The following is a 17,556-nucleotide window of genomic DNA, read 5'->3' as shown; positions in this document are numbered from 1 at the left end:
TCCTTTAATGTTGTATCTGTTAATTCAAAATTTTCCCCCCACGTTCTTTTATCGTTTTCATAGCTAACCGCTCCTCTCTAGACGGTTTTCATCTCCATCTTAGAAAAATGATGCTCTCTTCCTCTCCACATGGCTCTTTCTCCATGTTTCTCCATACATTCTCTTTTGGAGCGATTTCTCACAGGTGAGTTTGTTTCTTATCCGTTCTTATCATCTCTCTTCATTTTTCCATTGATTTGGTTTCTCTTATGGATTCTTATTATTCACATGGCTCTTTCTCCATGTTTCTCCATACATTCTCTTTTGGAGTGATTTCTCACAGGTGAGTTTGTTTCTTATCCGTTCTTATCATCTCTATTCTTTTTTCCATTGATTTGGATTCTTTTATGGTTTTTAATGTTCCTGATAGCAAAATATGAATATTTATCTTTCATTGCGTTAGATTTAGGCCTCTCTGTTATAGAAGGATGTCTATCGATGTCTTTCATATTCATGGATTCTAAATCAAAATCTGTAGCAATTAGTTATTTTTTATATGATTTAATATGGTTGCATTTCAATTCTCTTCTCTGTACTTTTTGGGCACCAAAGGTAGCAGAAGAATAATTCCTATAAATCAATATCTTTATGTATGTTTATTTATGTGAATTTTCATATCTCAGACGTCCAGTGTAATTAGCAAACGTTTGATTTCAACACGCTGGTGTATGAAGAAGATGTATGTCTCCTAAGTTTTATGTCTAAATCTAACATTAAAAAAATGCTCCATAAAGTTGGCCTTTTACTTATAATCAAGTTGGTTCTGTGATTTAAATAAATATATAGTTATGTTTGTCTTTACGCAGGACTATGAAGGTTATGATGAATATGAGGAGGAAGGATATGAACAAGAGGAAGAAGGTGAGGAGGAATATGACTCTTGAGACACAAGAGTATCTTGAATTAAGAAAACGGATTAAAGAACAAATTAGGAAGAAATTGAAGAAGGAAAGTGGTTCTTGTGTTGCACATATATTTTTTTGATATTACCTCTAAGTACTCTTTTCCTGTTCTCTTGATGCAACAAATAATGTTTCTACACAATTAGATATTATTGCTTCCAACAGATAATAGTATATAAGAATTCGTCCATCATTTTCTACCCTATGAAAATGTTGTATGTGAATCCCAAGTTTTCTGTTCTATTAATCGTAATCAAGGAGGTAGATAAAATTTGTTATGCATGCCCTACTTCTGGAAAAAATAACTTGGTTATGCATACTCTACTTATCAATGTTTCAAGAGTGGAGAATAGCAAGCCTGAAATACTAACTCATTTATTTGTTATTTTTTCTTAGATGAGTACCTCTGGAGCTACTTTAATGGTGGATTATTCTTCGTTGGTGTCTTTGGTGAGGTATAAATGTGGTTTTTTTTAATTCCATTATTTTATATATTTCATCACTATCTTTTAAATTCCAAATGTTGTTTATTTGGTACATTAGTTTTGGTTGCAAAGTATAAATTCTAATATAATTGATACCTTTTTTTGTATTAAGGAGCCAAAGTTATCTACTTCTACAATTTTATCATTGAATATATACCATTTTCTTTCAATTTTTCATAGAAATCACATTATGATCTCATTTTTATGGTTGCTTTTTGTTTGTGTTTATAGTCTTTTATCCTTTCCTGCTTCTTTTGCCGGTAAATATGAACATACCCTGTCTCAGAACTGAGGTCATGAAGTTCTTGAATATTCCAAGTACGTTCGATGTGTGTTAATAATTTGAAGATTTTTGGCTATAACTAAAGAAATAGGTGCCTATTCCTTAGAATCATAAGCTATGTTTTAGCTATTTCTGGAAAAAATAAACAATGGTTAATAATAAAAGTGATTATTTTAAAAAGGTTCATTGTAAAAAAAAGTTTCATCTTATTGTGCCATGGAATACTTTTCTGGTATGGTTGACTATGTTGCTTATTCTTAATCTTAATTCAACAAAACTCCAAACTGTCCTAGCTAAGTTTAATGCTTTAAAGCTTTTTGTCTCAAGGTATAAAATCATTAAAGATGGAGGAGGAAGGAGACACAGAGAGGCAGTCACTGAAGATGGTCATTCTTTAGCATTTGGTTAGAACAAACATGAGTAATTGGGTTTTGGGTTTTGCAGAATATATGAATACTTTTGTGCCTATCTGAGGTTAAATAGGATGAAAATGAATTGGATGATAGCATGGTGCTTATTAACTGTACATATATATGAATATTGGTAACGTTAATAGGTACCTCTAATTGTACATTTATGATTTTATTTTATCGTACAGAGAAGAGAAAACGATACATGACAAGTCTTAGAAGTTAAATGATCTAACAAAAACAAGCCTCTTTGTATCCGTTTGTTATTTGATTAATCTGGTTTGTCGTATGGTGTATGAAAAAGTACTTTCTAAATATTAGATTCTTTATCTGCTAACGCTAATGATATTTCAATCAAATAAATTGCAGCAATTATCCAAAGAAAACACCCAAAACACCAGCAAAATAATATATTCAATATATCTTAGAGTTCAGTGCCCTATTTATTATATATAATTATTAATTTAGTCGGATTTTAATTGAGACAAAATTTTAATTGTTGATTTTGTTTTAATTTGTTGTACTTTAATAAATTGCTTTTTTTTTTTGATAAGGTACCAAAATATGCCTAAGATTTTTGGGGAAGTACCAATTTAGGCTCAACGTTCAAAATAGCACCAATATAGGTTTAACGTTTACAACATAATATCAATTTAGGCTTAACGTTTACAATATAGCATCAATTTAGACCTCACATACAAAATAGCAACAATATAGGCTTGACGTTTACAAAATAATAAGAATTTAAGCTTAACGTTTTACAAAATATATACAATTTAAGCTAAACATCATAATTAAATTAATCATATTATATTCTTTCCATTAACTTTATATATTATCTTTTTATTTAGTTCTATTTTTTTATTTATTATAATACAATTAATTAGTTTTCTTGCTCCATTAAAATCTTATATTCGTTTTTCATAAATGATTCCATGACTACTAAATTTCTGATACAGTAAAACCTTTATATAGAAATACACTTGGGACCGGACTATTTGTATAACAATTGGGAGGTTATTACTATATAGAGTTTGGTAACAGAGGTTATTACTAAGTTGGGACCGAGTTTTTTTTATAACAAAGTAGAGGTTATTCCTACATAAAGTATTCCTATATGAGGTTTTACCGTAGTTATAAATGTTAGAGGTATTTTTACATCTTATCCCTAAAATTAATTATTATAGAAAGTAAGTTTATTTGCCTTTTGTTGCCGCTCCTGATGATTCTTGAAGGCTCAGCTATGTGAATATACTGCGACCATGATGTTTCTTTTTGTTTGGTGGGTATCGGGTATCCGCTTCAATACTCGTTACAAGTAATTATTTTGAGTGCATATCCAATTCATATCTTTTTATATAAACTACGAATTGTGACGATCCGGTCTGGAGTGGATGGTATCGGGATAGAATGTTTGAGCAAGGAGTGGCCCTAAGGAATGTCGATAGGAAAAAAATGAATTTGAATCCCACATCGGAAATGAAGAGGGGTGATCAGAGCTTATTAGTAAGTTAGAGATCCAATAAATGCAAACACGTCCAAGGTGCCGGATTTGGGACAAAGTAGACAACATCTATATGGTTAAGGGCAGATGCAGGGCTCTCGACCCCTCCAGCCGCCGGAACCACCATGATCAAGAGTAGTTTCGGCTCCCATGTCTCCACAAAATTTGAGACTGTGGTGGTTCCGGCGCCACTGTCTCCAAAAAAAATTTGATGGGATGTTGAATTAGCACTCCAAAATGGCCCCAAATCGTGTTGGGTACTCTCTAAATCCAGAATCCTAATTTTTTTGGCCTATTAAATCCTCTATTAATCCAAAATTCTATTTTTTTGAGCTATTAGACGCTCTTTAAATCTAAATTTCTAAATTTTTTTAGTTTATTAGACCATTCTTAAATCTAAATTTCTAAACTTTTTTGCCCTAATAGCCCATTTCTAAATCCGAATTTTTTCTATTAGACACAATTTCTTTTACATGTTAAGAATCTTAAACACAATGTAGTTTAATTTTGAAAAATTTTACAGTGGTACTTAAAAATTGGTTATTGACCACTCAGATTATAATGTATATATATACGAATTTTTTTAACAAAATCGATTTAAAAACAAAAAATGTTTTACACACGCACAAGTAAATCGCACCATCCTAACCGACCAATCCTTACATGATATTGGACCAAAATTTTCCATGGATAATCTCATTAAGATCGGATAGTACAGGTATCCGCAGCTAAATTATGTGTTGCCATCAAACTCCAACTCAGCAGAAATGGAGAATGCAGGTTGAGGTTGGAGTATTAATTGGGATTCATAACTAATTCCTGCTATACATTTATTGCCATCTTTGAATGACACAGCTACCTTCCAATCGGACATTTTGATTGATTGCTTTCACACTCACACATTTATTCAAAAACTTTTTTAAAAATAGCATATCATATCATATCATGCCCAAATATTAAATATGGTAAGTAAGTGAGAGAAAGAGAGAGTTTTAGAGAGAGAAAGTGTTTGTGTCTGTGAAAATGGAGGCATCGAAGAAGAAGATGGATTATGCTAAAGAGAGACGACGAGCTAGACAGGCTTTTCTTCCCATTCAACTTCAAATTGATCATTGCTTAATGAAGGTAAGGTCTTCATTTCTCTCTTACTTTATTACATTCTTAGCGTTCTGTACTTGTTTAAAAAAATCAACTATATCTTCAGTGACGGATCCAGTAATAAGGTATGAAAATAGACCTATAGTTTTTAGGAAAGTATCAATTTAGGTTTTCCATACAAAATAAAGTCAATATATGCTTAACGTTTAAAAAAGAGTATCAATTTAGATTTCGATAACGGAACGTGAAACGTAATTCATTACTCCGTTAAGTTCTGTCAATTGTACGTGAAGAGAGAAATCAGAACTTAATGGAGTACTATGAAAGACGTGTCACATTTTGTTATCGAGCCCTAAATTGGTACTCTTTTTTAAATGTTAAGCATACATTGATGCTATTTTGTACGTTGAGCCTATATTGATACTTTTCTAAAAACCTTAGACCTATTTTGGTACATTATCCCAAAAATAAAGTATTGTTGACAATTTTTATAGATTTTTTGAAGTTCTTCGGGTGACTAGTGGATACTCAAACCTCCCTAAACCCTTACGGATCCGTTTATTCATTTCCCTATATTTTTAAAATGCCCTATTTATCTCATAGATTTGTTTAAAGTAATTTATTAACTTTCTAAAATTCACGTGGCAAAATAAAGAGAGTTTTGAAAAAAATTGAGATGGGTACATTTTAATCAAGTTTAGAGAGTCAATCAGGGACGGAGACAGTCCGGAGCCCCTCAGTCTCCAACACCACCCTTGAGGAATTTATAGTGGTTTAGTTTCGAGAAGCCTCCAAGATAATTAAATTAGTACTTATAATATAGGACATGATTCTACAACACAAAAATAAATTTGTACAATTGGTCATAGTGATAGCTATAAATGTGTTTTTATCCAATTGTAATTTTTTCACTTAAATCAAAATATGTTTTTATCCATTTACAATTTTTTCCTTTAAATCCCCTTTAAATTAAAATATGAATATTAAATTTTATTATTTTTTCTCAACATTGTTTTTATCTAATTCTAATTTTTTTTCTTAAATTAAAATATCATTATTATTATCTAATTTAATTATTTTTTCATCGTTATTATTAATTAATTTTAAATTTTGGGTTATGTTATGTTTACTTTGTTTTTGACAAAGTAAGTCTTATTTTATTTTTTCCACCATTAGATAGTAATGAACTTTGATAAAGTAAGTTCATCCAATGTTAGAAAAAACAAAGTAAAGCTTACTTTATCAAAAACAAAATAAGCATAAAAGATACTCCTTTTAATTAAAATGTTAATATAAATATTCAATTTATACTGAATAACATACTTATTTAGGGTTTTAATTTAAAAAATTAATATTAAATTTATAGAAAATACTAAAATGGAACTGATAGTAACAGTTTCATGTTCATCACGTTGAAGGTAAAAAAAAAATCCATATTAGATACTTTCAATTTTTTAGTAAAACGAAATAACTTTATCATGCTATATGCCATTTTTTTTTTTTTTTTTGCGTGGTCTAATAGGCTGCTGGACTCTAGCGATACGTGTTTGGTTAATAATGGTGTGTCGGTGGTGCAGGTACCTTATGAAGGACTCAAGATAGAGGAGGTACAATTAAACCATACACATCATCATCATGCATATCAATATTTAGGGTTGTAATCGAGCCGAGCTTTGGCCTGTTCAAGCTTGGCTTGTTATAAAATTAACGAGCTCGAGCTCGAGTCGAGCTTGCTATAAAATTAACGAGCCGAGCTTTGGCTTGCTTAACGAGCTTGAGCCGAGCTTCGAGCTTGTTTCGAGTCGAAAATCCTCTTTTGGACTTGGTTCATTAAAAAAATTATCTAACCATGAATTGTTTGTGAATAAATTGTTAATTATATTTGTGAAGTTTGCCCGCAAATAACTCTTTAATTGTGTAAATAAACAAGCTCACAAGCAAAGTTCGTGAATAAATAAACAAGATGCTTACAAATAGTTCGTATATTACTCATTTATTATGTTTATGAACGAACTCATCTAATAGCAAATGAAATAATGTTAAGTTTAGATATTTGTGAACTAACACAACTATATAGTTTTCTACAAAACTAAAATTTGTTCATAAATGTTCTAATCGAGCCTGCTCGCGAACTTTCGAGCTGAGCTTTGACCTGCTCAAGCTTTGCTCGTTTACGAACCGAGCTAGTAAATCGTGTTCACGAGCGGCTCGTTTACATATCGAGCCGAATCGAACCGAGCTTTTATCGAACCGATCACCGAACTGCTCATGAGCGGCTCGTTTCATTTACAGTTCTATCTATATTATATTAAGCATAATTCCAAAAATAATTCACATGATTTTCGTTTATTTACAAGTAGGTGTTTATGATTAAAAAAAAAACAGAAGTCCTAATCCGCTTACAAAACTTAGGATTTTAGGTTTACATTGCAATAAAATAGGGAGTTCCAATAATAAAATTGACGGTTTTAAAAACAGGTAGTGCTTTTTTTTGAAAAAAAAAAAAAAAAAAAAACTCACAGACACTCATTTGTAAATAAACAAAAACACATTGGTTATTTTTTTAATTATCCCTAGGGGTGAATAAGGCAGTCGGGCCTCTCCGACCATCAGAACCACCATGACCACGAGTAGTTTCCGTCCCATTGTTTCCACAAAATTTGAGACTATGATGATTCCAACCCTTTGTCTCTAATCAATTTTGATGGGATGCTGAATTAACATTCTGAAATTGATCCAGGTTTTAAAATCCTATTTCTTTGGCTTGTTAAGCTCTCCTTAAATCCAAATTTCTAAATTTTTGTTAAGCTCTCCTTAAATCCAAATTTCTAAATTTTTTTGGCACGTTAGGTCATTTTCAAATCTAAATTTTTAAGTTTTTTTAGTCTGATAGATTTTTCTTAAATTCAAATTTTTAATTTATAAATCAGATTTTTTTTTATTAGACATGTATATGTACCAAAAAAATTTGAACAAATCGATTTAGTAATTCTTTTAACACATGTATAAATTTGGCCTCCCAATTCACCAATGCTGTATTCGCATCGCTGTATAAAAAATAAGGATGATAAATATAATGAATGGAGTCTGTCTATGTACAGTCATATGAAATAAATTGGAGAGGAATAGAAATATTTTCAAAAAGATGGTTACCGGAGAGCTCTTGTCCGAAGGCTTTGATTTGCTATTGCCATGGTTATGGAGAAACCTGCACTTTTGTATTTGAAGGTAACATACTTTCTTTTTAAGTCATTTATTAAATAATAAGAGTATGATATTATAATTCGAATTAACAATCATCAAGATCGGTTCTGATAATTCATAGGCAGGTGTAATAATAAATAAGGACCTTTTAATAAAAATATTATACGTAAAAATTTTTTTATAATATATTATAAATAAAAAATATTTCATTAATAATTATAGGGTCCATATTATTACATTCATTAATTAAATATTATTATTTATTCAAAATCAAAAAGCTTTTCCATAATTCCTTTAAATCAAGGATTAAACATCTATTTGGTCCATCTGGTATCCAAAATTTTGTTTTTTTTTTATTTGGCTAATGTGGTATTATTTGATAACATTTGTCCATTGTAGTATTTCCATAGGTGACATTTAATTCATTTTGGATTAAAAACTAACCGATTTTTTAAATTTTTTGCTAATAGTTTATTTATTTATTTTTGTCTATATAGATTTAATACGTGGATAAATAAGAAAAAAAATTAATTTCATATTTATCTACATATTAAATCTATATGGTAAAACCACGTATATATACACATGTCAAAAATTGTGTCATGTAATAAAAAAAATTTAACAAATCTTTCATTTAAAATGGGTTAAATGTCACTTATGGAAGTACTTCAAGAGACAAATGTTACCGAATGATACCACATAGGAGAAAATGATAAAATTTTAAATAACACAAAGACCAAATATGAGGTTAATTCTTAAATTAACCTTCAACCTATATTCAAAAAAATAAACTGGACATCTTTTAAGTTTAAAATATTAATTATTTGAACTATTTAAAACTTAAATAATATTAATATTTGTATATGTTTTTTACTTTATATATATATATATATAGATACGCATAATAAATTTTTTGAGCCCCTTCAGCCTTGGGCCCTAGGCTCAGGGCCAGACTCGACAATCATAGAGCTACTATATGTGTATAAATTATGAATAGCGTGAAAAAAAATTAAAATTATATTATATTTTATACGAGTTTTATAAATATTTATAAATATTTATTTATCAAAATCTAAATTGGAACGGGTGGATCGACCCTCGGTATCCCTCTCTGGCTTGATATAATAATAGTTATTAATATGGTGTACGTAGGAATTGCAAGGAAATTAGCATTATCTGGGTATGGAGTATTTGCAATGGATTATCCAGGATTTGGACTTTCCGAAGGTCTTCATGGTTTCATACCAAGCCTTGATAAGCTTGTAGATGATGTTGCCGATCATTTCTCCAAAGTCAAAGGTACTTTTTATTTGATGGTACATTTTATCAATTTACATCTTAAACTTTTAAAATAACATAGTATATATCGGTAGTTGGTTTTAAGGATCTATCGCACATTTATAATTGGTTTTAAAAATTTATTATATATTGCATGATTCGGACTTCATATACACAAAATCGTTGATCTGTCATCTTTGACAGATTAGATGATATGTACGTGCTATAGCAAAAAAACACGTGAGTCCATTCTGTATACCACCTCATTTGTCAAAGATGACAGATCAAAGAGTTTGTGTGTATGAGGTCCGAATGAGGCAACTATAGGTATACAATAAGGCTTTAAAGCCTACTATAGGTGTATGATGGTTTCTAAAACCAATTATAAATATGTGATAGGTTATTTTAAAAGTTCAGGTGACAATAGGCAAAATGTGTCAAGTTTAAGGATGTAAATTTACATTAAGCCTATATTATTTGTTTGTGAATTTATCTAAACAGATTGATTGGTTCATGAACTTTCAAAATGATCCAATATTCCATTCAACTTGCCTTTCAACTTATTTAAAATGTAATCAATTAATTATTCAGTTGTAAAAAAAAATTTAAGCCGTATGCGGAAAATGTATTACACGTGCCTTAAAAAAGTTATTACATAATTCATAGAATAGATTAAAACATATTAAAATTGAAGTTTTTACTTGCTCAATTGTAAAATTTATCTTCTCTAATAGTAGAACTACATACACTGACATTGGTCGTTTTACTTTTCTAAGATGCGTGCAACATATCTTCTATATTTAACTTACTTTTTTTTACAACTGAGTGATTAATTTATCACATTTTATACAAATTGAGGGAGCTACCATGACACTTTGAACGTTCATGGGGCCAATCAATGTGATTTTCACGTCGGTACTAGTCAACTTTCACCACTTACCAAAACGACACGTGGCCACATAGCTAATTAGCTAATACATGTCATTTCAGTCGTCTAGGTGACATCCACGTGTCATTTAGGTGGAAGTCACATGTCGTTTCTGTCAGCAGTGAAAGTTGACTACTGCTAATATGATAGCCACATAATTTTTTTTGGTGTCTTTTTGATCTTGAAGTCGTCAGAGTGACTTTATTAAGATAAAATTCAAAATTAAATAATTTTATTGAAAGAAATTGAAATTGAGTGATGATTTTAATACAACCATAAAAAATTCAGTAACCATATCAAAGGTACATTCTATTTAACATTTCATCATTGGCCACTGAAGTTTGCTTGTTGTATTTAAATGGTCACTCAACTTTAATTTATCTCAATAAAATCTTTAAATTTTGGATTTTATCTCAATAAAATCATTCATGCGACTTCAAAATAAAAAAAAACACCAAAAAATGACACGACTATGATATTAGCAGTAGTCAACTTTTACTGCTGACCGAAACGACACTGACTGCTAGCTAGCTGACCGAAATGACACGTGGGTGCCACCTAGATGACACGTGTTATTTCAGCTAGCTAGATGTCAGTCACCTGTCGTTTCTATCAGCGATGAAAGTGGACTAATGTCGATATATGACAGTCGCGTGTCGTTTCTATCAGCAGTGAAAGTTGACTACTGCGGTTATGAAAGTCACGTTACAGTATATATACTTTGGGTGTTGCTTTTTACTGCCCCCAAATTCCTTCTTATTGTCCCAATTTGGACAATTTTGCCCTTTTGAAAAAAAAATAATTTTTGAAAAAAAAAACGCTAATTTTGGTCTAGGTGGGTGCTAGATTCGTCCAGCCAATGGGCTGGGCGGATCCAGCAACCTCCCAGCCAGTGGTCTGGGCGGATCCAGCATCCGCCCAGCCAATGGCTTGGGCGCGACGGAAAATGCAAAATTCTCTAATTTTTTGTGACGAAAAATGTTGATCGTCACAAAAAATATGCATTATGTTTATAATTTTTTTGAGAAAAAAATGTAAATTTTATTGTTTCAGACTCATAATCATCCATTTTCGAGATTCGAATTAATTGTCGCATATCAATTATTTTTATAATTTCAATTATTATTGTTCGAGTTTATAATTTTAGAGAAAGAATTTTTAGTTTTTTTTTCAAAATTATAAGAAGGGCAAAAAAAGTCCAAATGGAGGCGATAACAGTAATTTGGGAACGGTATTAAGCAATTCACTATAGTTTTGAAGACGCAAGAGTGACTACTTTGATCTTTTTACTCGCAGAGAATCCAAAGTTCCGGGGACTTAAAAGCTTTTTATTTGGAGAGTCATTGGGTGGAGCAATAGCTCTCAAACTCCATTTGAAACAACCAAATGCTTGGAATGGTGCCATTCTTGTTGCTCCTATGTGTAAAGTACTTCCATTTTCTTAATTAATTACCATTATTATTATTACTACTTAATGACATTATACCTATTTGATCCCCAAACTAAAGCCTCAAAATCAATTAGCACCCTAAACTTTTAAAATCATTAATTAGGTTCTTCAACTAAGCAATAACCATCAATTGAGTCCTCATTCTATCATAAAATAAGAAATTACGGATATTTGATATAGATTGTTATAATCTATACGTTGCTTCAAAATGAGTTTGGGGAAGAGGGTCCAAAAACTGTTAAACCAAATGATTTTTTTATGAGGTCTTAATTGATGATTTTTGTATAGAATAGGGACTCAATTGATGACATTTTCTTGATTTAGGGACCTGATTGATAATTTTGATAGTTTAAGGTCCTAATTGACTTTAAAACTTTAGTTTAAGGAGCCAAATGGATATTATGCCTTACTTAATTACATGTTTACAGTATATATAAATAGGATTAGTTACATATAGATGCCTTGTGGTTTCGCCGATTTATAGATGGGTACCTATGGTATTTTTTTTTGCAAAAGCAACCATGTGGTTTGCAAAATTTTTTATTTAGGTTCATTTTGTGAGAATTTGACCGATAACGACCTCGAAATGAAAATTTTCAATAGTTAAATGATATTTTAAACAACTTTAATTCTTCAACTTTTTATGTTTGACGTCATTTAAGTGTTTTTTTTTATGAGAGAGAAAGTTAGCGTTTAGAGAGAGAAAACGCCAAAATGATGATTTTGAAAAATTTAAAATATGGTTTCACAGTAAATTTGATACTAAACAACTTTGATTCTTGAAAATATTCATTTTGAGATCGTTATCGGCCAACTTTAGTAAAATAAGAAAACATGTAAAATTTTGCAAATCATGTGGTAGCGTTTCTAAAAAAAAAATACTACAGTTACCTATCTGCAAATCTATGTAAACAGAGAACATCTATTTATAATTAACCCGTATAAATATAAATATAAATTAATTAGTTGTTTATTGAATTAATTAGTTCGCAGATAATATGATTCCACCGTGGATAATTTTGCAAATCCTCATCGGAATAGCTCATCTTTTCCCTAAGCTCAAAATTGTTCCTAATAGTGATTTCGTCAAGATGGCTTTCCGAGATTTAAAAAAACAAGAGCTGGTACGTGCTTTTTAATTTGCCTATTTTCTTTAATTTTTGTAATTATTTCAAGGGTTAATTTATATAACGTTGATCGATCTTTGTGGTTTTTTCGGATGGAAAAGAACTACATGATTTATTCCGTTAGCAAAATCGTGAATTTGTTTACTTTTTTTTACTTTCGAAAAGTTAGAATTCATTTTTTCATGTTCTTTCTCATTTTCTTTCTTCTCTTGTTTTTTCTCCATTAATTTCCAGATTTTTGAAATGTCCAGAAATTTAGAATAAAGAAGAGAGAGGGTTAAAAATAAGTGCGCCTCTATTTTTTTTTACTAAAATACTCATTGACATGTCAGCAAGTTGACCGTGTCAAGATTATTTCATTAATTTTACTAATAAAACAAATCACATGTACCAATAAATATGGAATATCCAGATTTTTGAAATTTTCAGAAATCTAGAAAAAGAAAGGGAGGAGGATTAAAAAAAAAACTACTAGCTTCCAAGTTTTTGAAATTTTCAGATATATTTTTAACCGAAATGCCTTGCCGCGTCAATAAGCTGACGGGCTCAACACTATTTCTGTAATTTTGTTAACAGAACAAATCACATGGATTCTTTATTTCAAAAAGATCACATGGACCGATAAATTTTGGAATATCCAAAATTTTGAAATTTCCAGAAATCTGGAGGGAGGTTAAAGAAAATATCGTCTTTGCTAGTCTCTAAATTTTTGAAATTTTCAGATATTTTTAAATCAAAATGTCTCTTATCGTGTCAGCAAATTGACGTTGTCAAACCATTTTTCGCAATTTTGCTAACACACCAAATCACATGAATTTTTTGCTGTGGAAAAACCACAATGCCCGATCCATGTTCGTGAAACCACATAATCTTTCTTTTATTTTTAAATTTTGTAAATCAACCCTTATTAATGAAATATTTTTGAAATACAGGCAGCATATAATGTCATAGCATACAAGGATACAGCAAGAGTTGGGACAGCTTTAGAGTGTCTAAAAACAACCCAAGAGTTAGAGCAAAGATTACAAGAGGTAATAATCATCAATTAATTAATTTAGATTTAATTAATATGAATAATAATAATAATGTTATAAATCTTGTGGTTTGGGTGGTTTTTGCAAATAAAGTGTTATAATTTAAAAGTTTTGCGAACAACGTTATATACTTTGCAGTTAATAAAAAATAAGTCAATTTATGTCAAATAATGGATAAATTACATATATGGTGTATAATATTTTATCTTATTTCACAATTTGGTGTACAACCTTCAATTTTGCACACAAAAGTGTACAATCTTTTGGTGACTTCCCACTAAAGTGTACAATCGGTAATTGTGACCAATCAACGCGGAGTCAACACACCACGTCAGTAAATTGACCTCCACTAAAGTCAAATTTGCTGACATGGCATGTTGATATGTCAACGTTTGACTTTTATGGATGTCAAATTACTAACATGACATGTTGACTTCACGTTGACAGGTCACAATTACTAATTGTACACTTTAGTGGGAGGTCACCAAAAGGTTGTATATCAAAATGTAAAATATGATAAATGTTGTACTATGTAATTTACCTCTCATATAATATCTGTGGTTTAGTTAATTTGCAAACTTAGAGTTTGTATTTTGGATAATTTCCAAAATCAGACTTTTTAATTGATCCAAATCGTTATCTCTCTTGGGGTAACTAACAACAACAACCATTTTTGAATGACTGAGCTTGTAAACTGCAAAAAAAAAAAAAAAAAAACAGATTTCTGTTTGCAAACTTTTAAACCCCGAAAGCTATTTTTGAAAATCGGAAGACACAATATTTATTTTTATACTATTCTCTAATAATAATAATAATAAATGTGTTTTTTTTTAAATAAAAAAAGGTAACAGTGCCATTGCTAATACTACATGGAGAAGCAGATGTAGTAACAGATCCATCAGTAAGCAAAGCATTATATGAGAAGGCAAAAAGTTCAGACAAGAAGCTTATTTTTTACAAAGATGCTTTTCATTCTCTTCTTGAAGGTGAGACTGATGATGTCATTTTTCAAGTTCTTCATGATATTATCTCCTGGCTTCATTTCCGTGTTAAATGTGATTAATCCAAAAAAACAAACAAAAAAAAAGAACGGATACAAAAATTAAATGAAACTATGTGAAAGTGTGTAAAACACTTGAACACGGTTTAAAAGAACGAAGCTTGTATTAGCAATCTCCTCAAGACAAATTTGTTGTTATTGACCATCGTGTGTAATTCCTTATCACCAGAGCAGAAAAGTAGAACAACATGAACGAACAGAAAACAGAATAATCTCAGAGAGTAAAATCTGGAGTTTCATTATTGTAACTTAAATTAATTTCATTTATATATTTCTTCCAACACTTCAATCCTCTCACCTTAATCATAATTAGCTTCTTTTCTTCTAAATTAATTTTTTTTTTTCATTGTTTGTTTGTAGCTTCAATTTGTAATTGGAAAAATTGATTTATCTAATGCATCATATATTTACCTTTATTTAATTGTTTTAATAAAATCGATGTTGGAATTTTCTGTCTATTATACTGATTCGCAAACAGCTTCGATCTAACGATGAATGACTGAATTCATTTAATCATTAAAGTCTATAAGAATATTGTTGTTTAGGCATACAGTAATGCTATTCGAAAACAATATTAACAAATTGACAAATTAGTTAAAGTACAATAATCTATTTTTTTTTAAACATACAAGAATTATATAAATAATATTAACAAAGTGACCAATTAGTCAATGTAGAATAATATCTCGTAATAAAGTCAACGGTCCGGTCCAATTTTGGAGTTTTTTCTTTTGATATTCGGTTCAGTCCAGTATCTCCAGGAACTGTGCCCAACCCTAAGTTGGAGTGTGATGATCTTGAACACCCAACATGCGAAGGACAAAGTCAAATTTCGCTTTGCCTAAAGCTTTGGTAAAAACTGAAGATTAGTAGAATCATACGATGAATCATCCCCTCAGTTATCGCATCTCGAACAAAATGGCAATCAACCTCTATACATTTTGTTCGTTTATGAGATAAAAGATTTTGAGCTATACACAATCCTAACTAACTATCATAGTACAACTTCATTCCTAACATACCCCTAAGTCACCCAAAAGTTATGTGAGCCATTTCAACTCACACACCGGCCGCAATGGATCTACATTCTGCTTTCGTAGATGATCGAGACACTATTTGTTGCTTTTTTGGTCTTCCATGCCACTGGAGAGCAACCCATCAACACAAACCATCCAGTTAAGAATCAATGAGTAATGGGGCAACTAGCATAATCAGAGTCACACCATCCTTCAAAATAAAGACCAGTCTCATCTTAAAGCAAAATCCCTTGCCCCAGACTATTCTTTAAATATTGTACGACCTGGAGAGCCGCATCCAATGCTCTTGATGAGGCTACTACAAAATTGTGACAAGATGTGGACGGAATAAGAAAGATCTGATCTCGTGAAAAACAAGTAAATTAGTTGCCCCACAGTCGCCTATAAGAAGTTGGATCTGCCAAAAACGCCCTTGTAGTAGGAGCCAAATTGTGATTTTGTTCCATGGGAATGACGCAGGTTTTACCCATAATAAGCCTGCTTCTAAAATGATATCAAGAGTGGATTTCCATTGACAGATAAAAATTCTGATCAGATCATGAACCACATCGAGCCTTAAAAAAAATTTCAAAACACCAAAATCTTTCATGTAGAAACACATGTTAAGATAAGTTTTTAAAGTGGTCAATACATTTATATCGTTGTCTACAATAATAAAGTTATCGACCTAAAGTATTACGTTGATTTGAGTTCTTCCTTTTCACAAAACAAACAAAGAATAATCTGAATAGGATTGCACAAATCCATAGTTCTTTAATGTCGTTGGCAATTTTCCAAACCAACATCGAGGAGCTTGCTTCAGTCCGTACAATGATTTCTTCAATATACACACCAGGTTAAGATTCATATTTTTGAAACTTAGAAGAACCTTCATATACACTTCTTCGCTCAAGCCCTGTAAAGAAAAGCATTATGTATATCCATTTGACGTACCTCTCAATTTTTAACTGATGCAAACCCACGAGGAACAGTGCCTCGAAAACCCGACAACTAGATTTGATCCCTAGGAAAGCTAACGAATCAGGGTCGGACAGAAAAGAACCCTTACAAAACTAGGTTGTAAAGACCCAATCCCAGTCTCCAACAATTAAAGATTTTAATCCCGAACTGTTCAAAGTAGTGCCCCAAAGAACACAAGAGAAATCACTCACAAACTCTTTTTCTTATTTAATCAAAGGTCCCTTTTACAAATAAAAGGGCTCACCCTTAAATACATAAAACACAAATAAACTATGACTAGAATTGCCCCTTATGTACCTTAAACAATAACAATAGTACAAGGGTAATTAGGGAATTAACTTAGTCAACCATAAAAACAAAATACTACATAAATGTTTCCATACAATGAAAACCCAATAATGAAAAACCAAGTCAATTCATATGGAATTGATAAGGTTCACATTGTGTTAAATTTGTCATTTTGACCATTGAAATAATTAAATCAATTCATATTGAATTGATTTTATTTTCCCAATAAATCCAAATGGTTAAAATTCACATGGTGATTTTTGACTCAATTTCACCGCTTGTTTTGTTTAGTCCATGTTCGGTTTCTTTGATGTGTCCGCTTTCCGAATAACCAGAGAGGTATGAAAAAGTTATAGCTTCTTGAATTCCACCAGTGTCAATTTGGTCCGACATATCCAACATTTGCACCACATATGTTTGGAGCTCCTCTTCAAACTGCTTAGCACGTGCTCGAGTAACAGGTCCATCT

At 30.9% G+C, this 17,556-nt stretch overlaps 1 protein-coding gene across 2 annotated transcripts; it reads left to right on the top strand.

Moving 5' to 3' along the window:
• The first annotated feature begins 4,592 nt into the window (after positions 1 to 4,592).
• LOC136208450 (caffeoylshikimate esterase-like) lies at positions 4,593 to 15,234 on the top strand. Of its 2 annotated transcripts, none has more exons than XM_065999334.1 (8): positions 4,593 to 4,748; positions 6,299 to 6,328; positions 7,823 to 7,949; positions 9,078 to 9,224; positions 11,428 to 11,553; positions 12,575 to 12,705; positions 13,641 to 13,739; positions 14,587 to 15,234. In XM_065999334.1, exons 1-8 carry the CDS (start codon positions 4,647 to 4,649, stop codon positions 14,803 to 14,805), a joined length of 981 nt encoding a protein of 326 aa, XP_065855406.1. In that variant the 5' UTR covers positions 4,593 to 4,646; the 3' UTR covers positions 14,806 to 15,234. The 2 variants fall into 2 exon arrangements, with proteins under 2 accessions (XP_065855406.1, XP_065855405.1); XM_065999333.1 differs by having other exon boundaries at positions 11,428 to 11,558; positions 12,568 to 12,705; positions 14,587 to 15,232.
• The last annotated feature ends 2,322 nt before the right edge of the window (positions 15,235 to 17,556 follow it).

The sequence above is a fragment of the Euphorbia lathyris genome, chromosome 10 (assembly GCF_963576675.1).
Source record: "Euphorbia lathyris chromosome 10, ddEupLath1.1, whole genome shotgun sequence".
Taxonomy (NCBI): Eukaryota; Viridiplantae; Streptophyta; class Magnoliopsida; order Malpighiales; family Euphorbiaceae; genus Euphorbia; species Euphorbia lathyris.
Note: the sequence above shows the minus strand (reverse complement) of the source record. Positions and strands in the feature narration are given on the sequence as shown.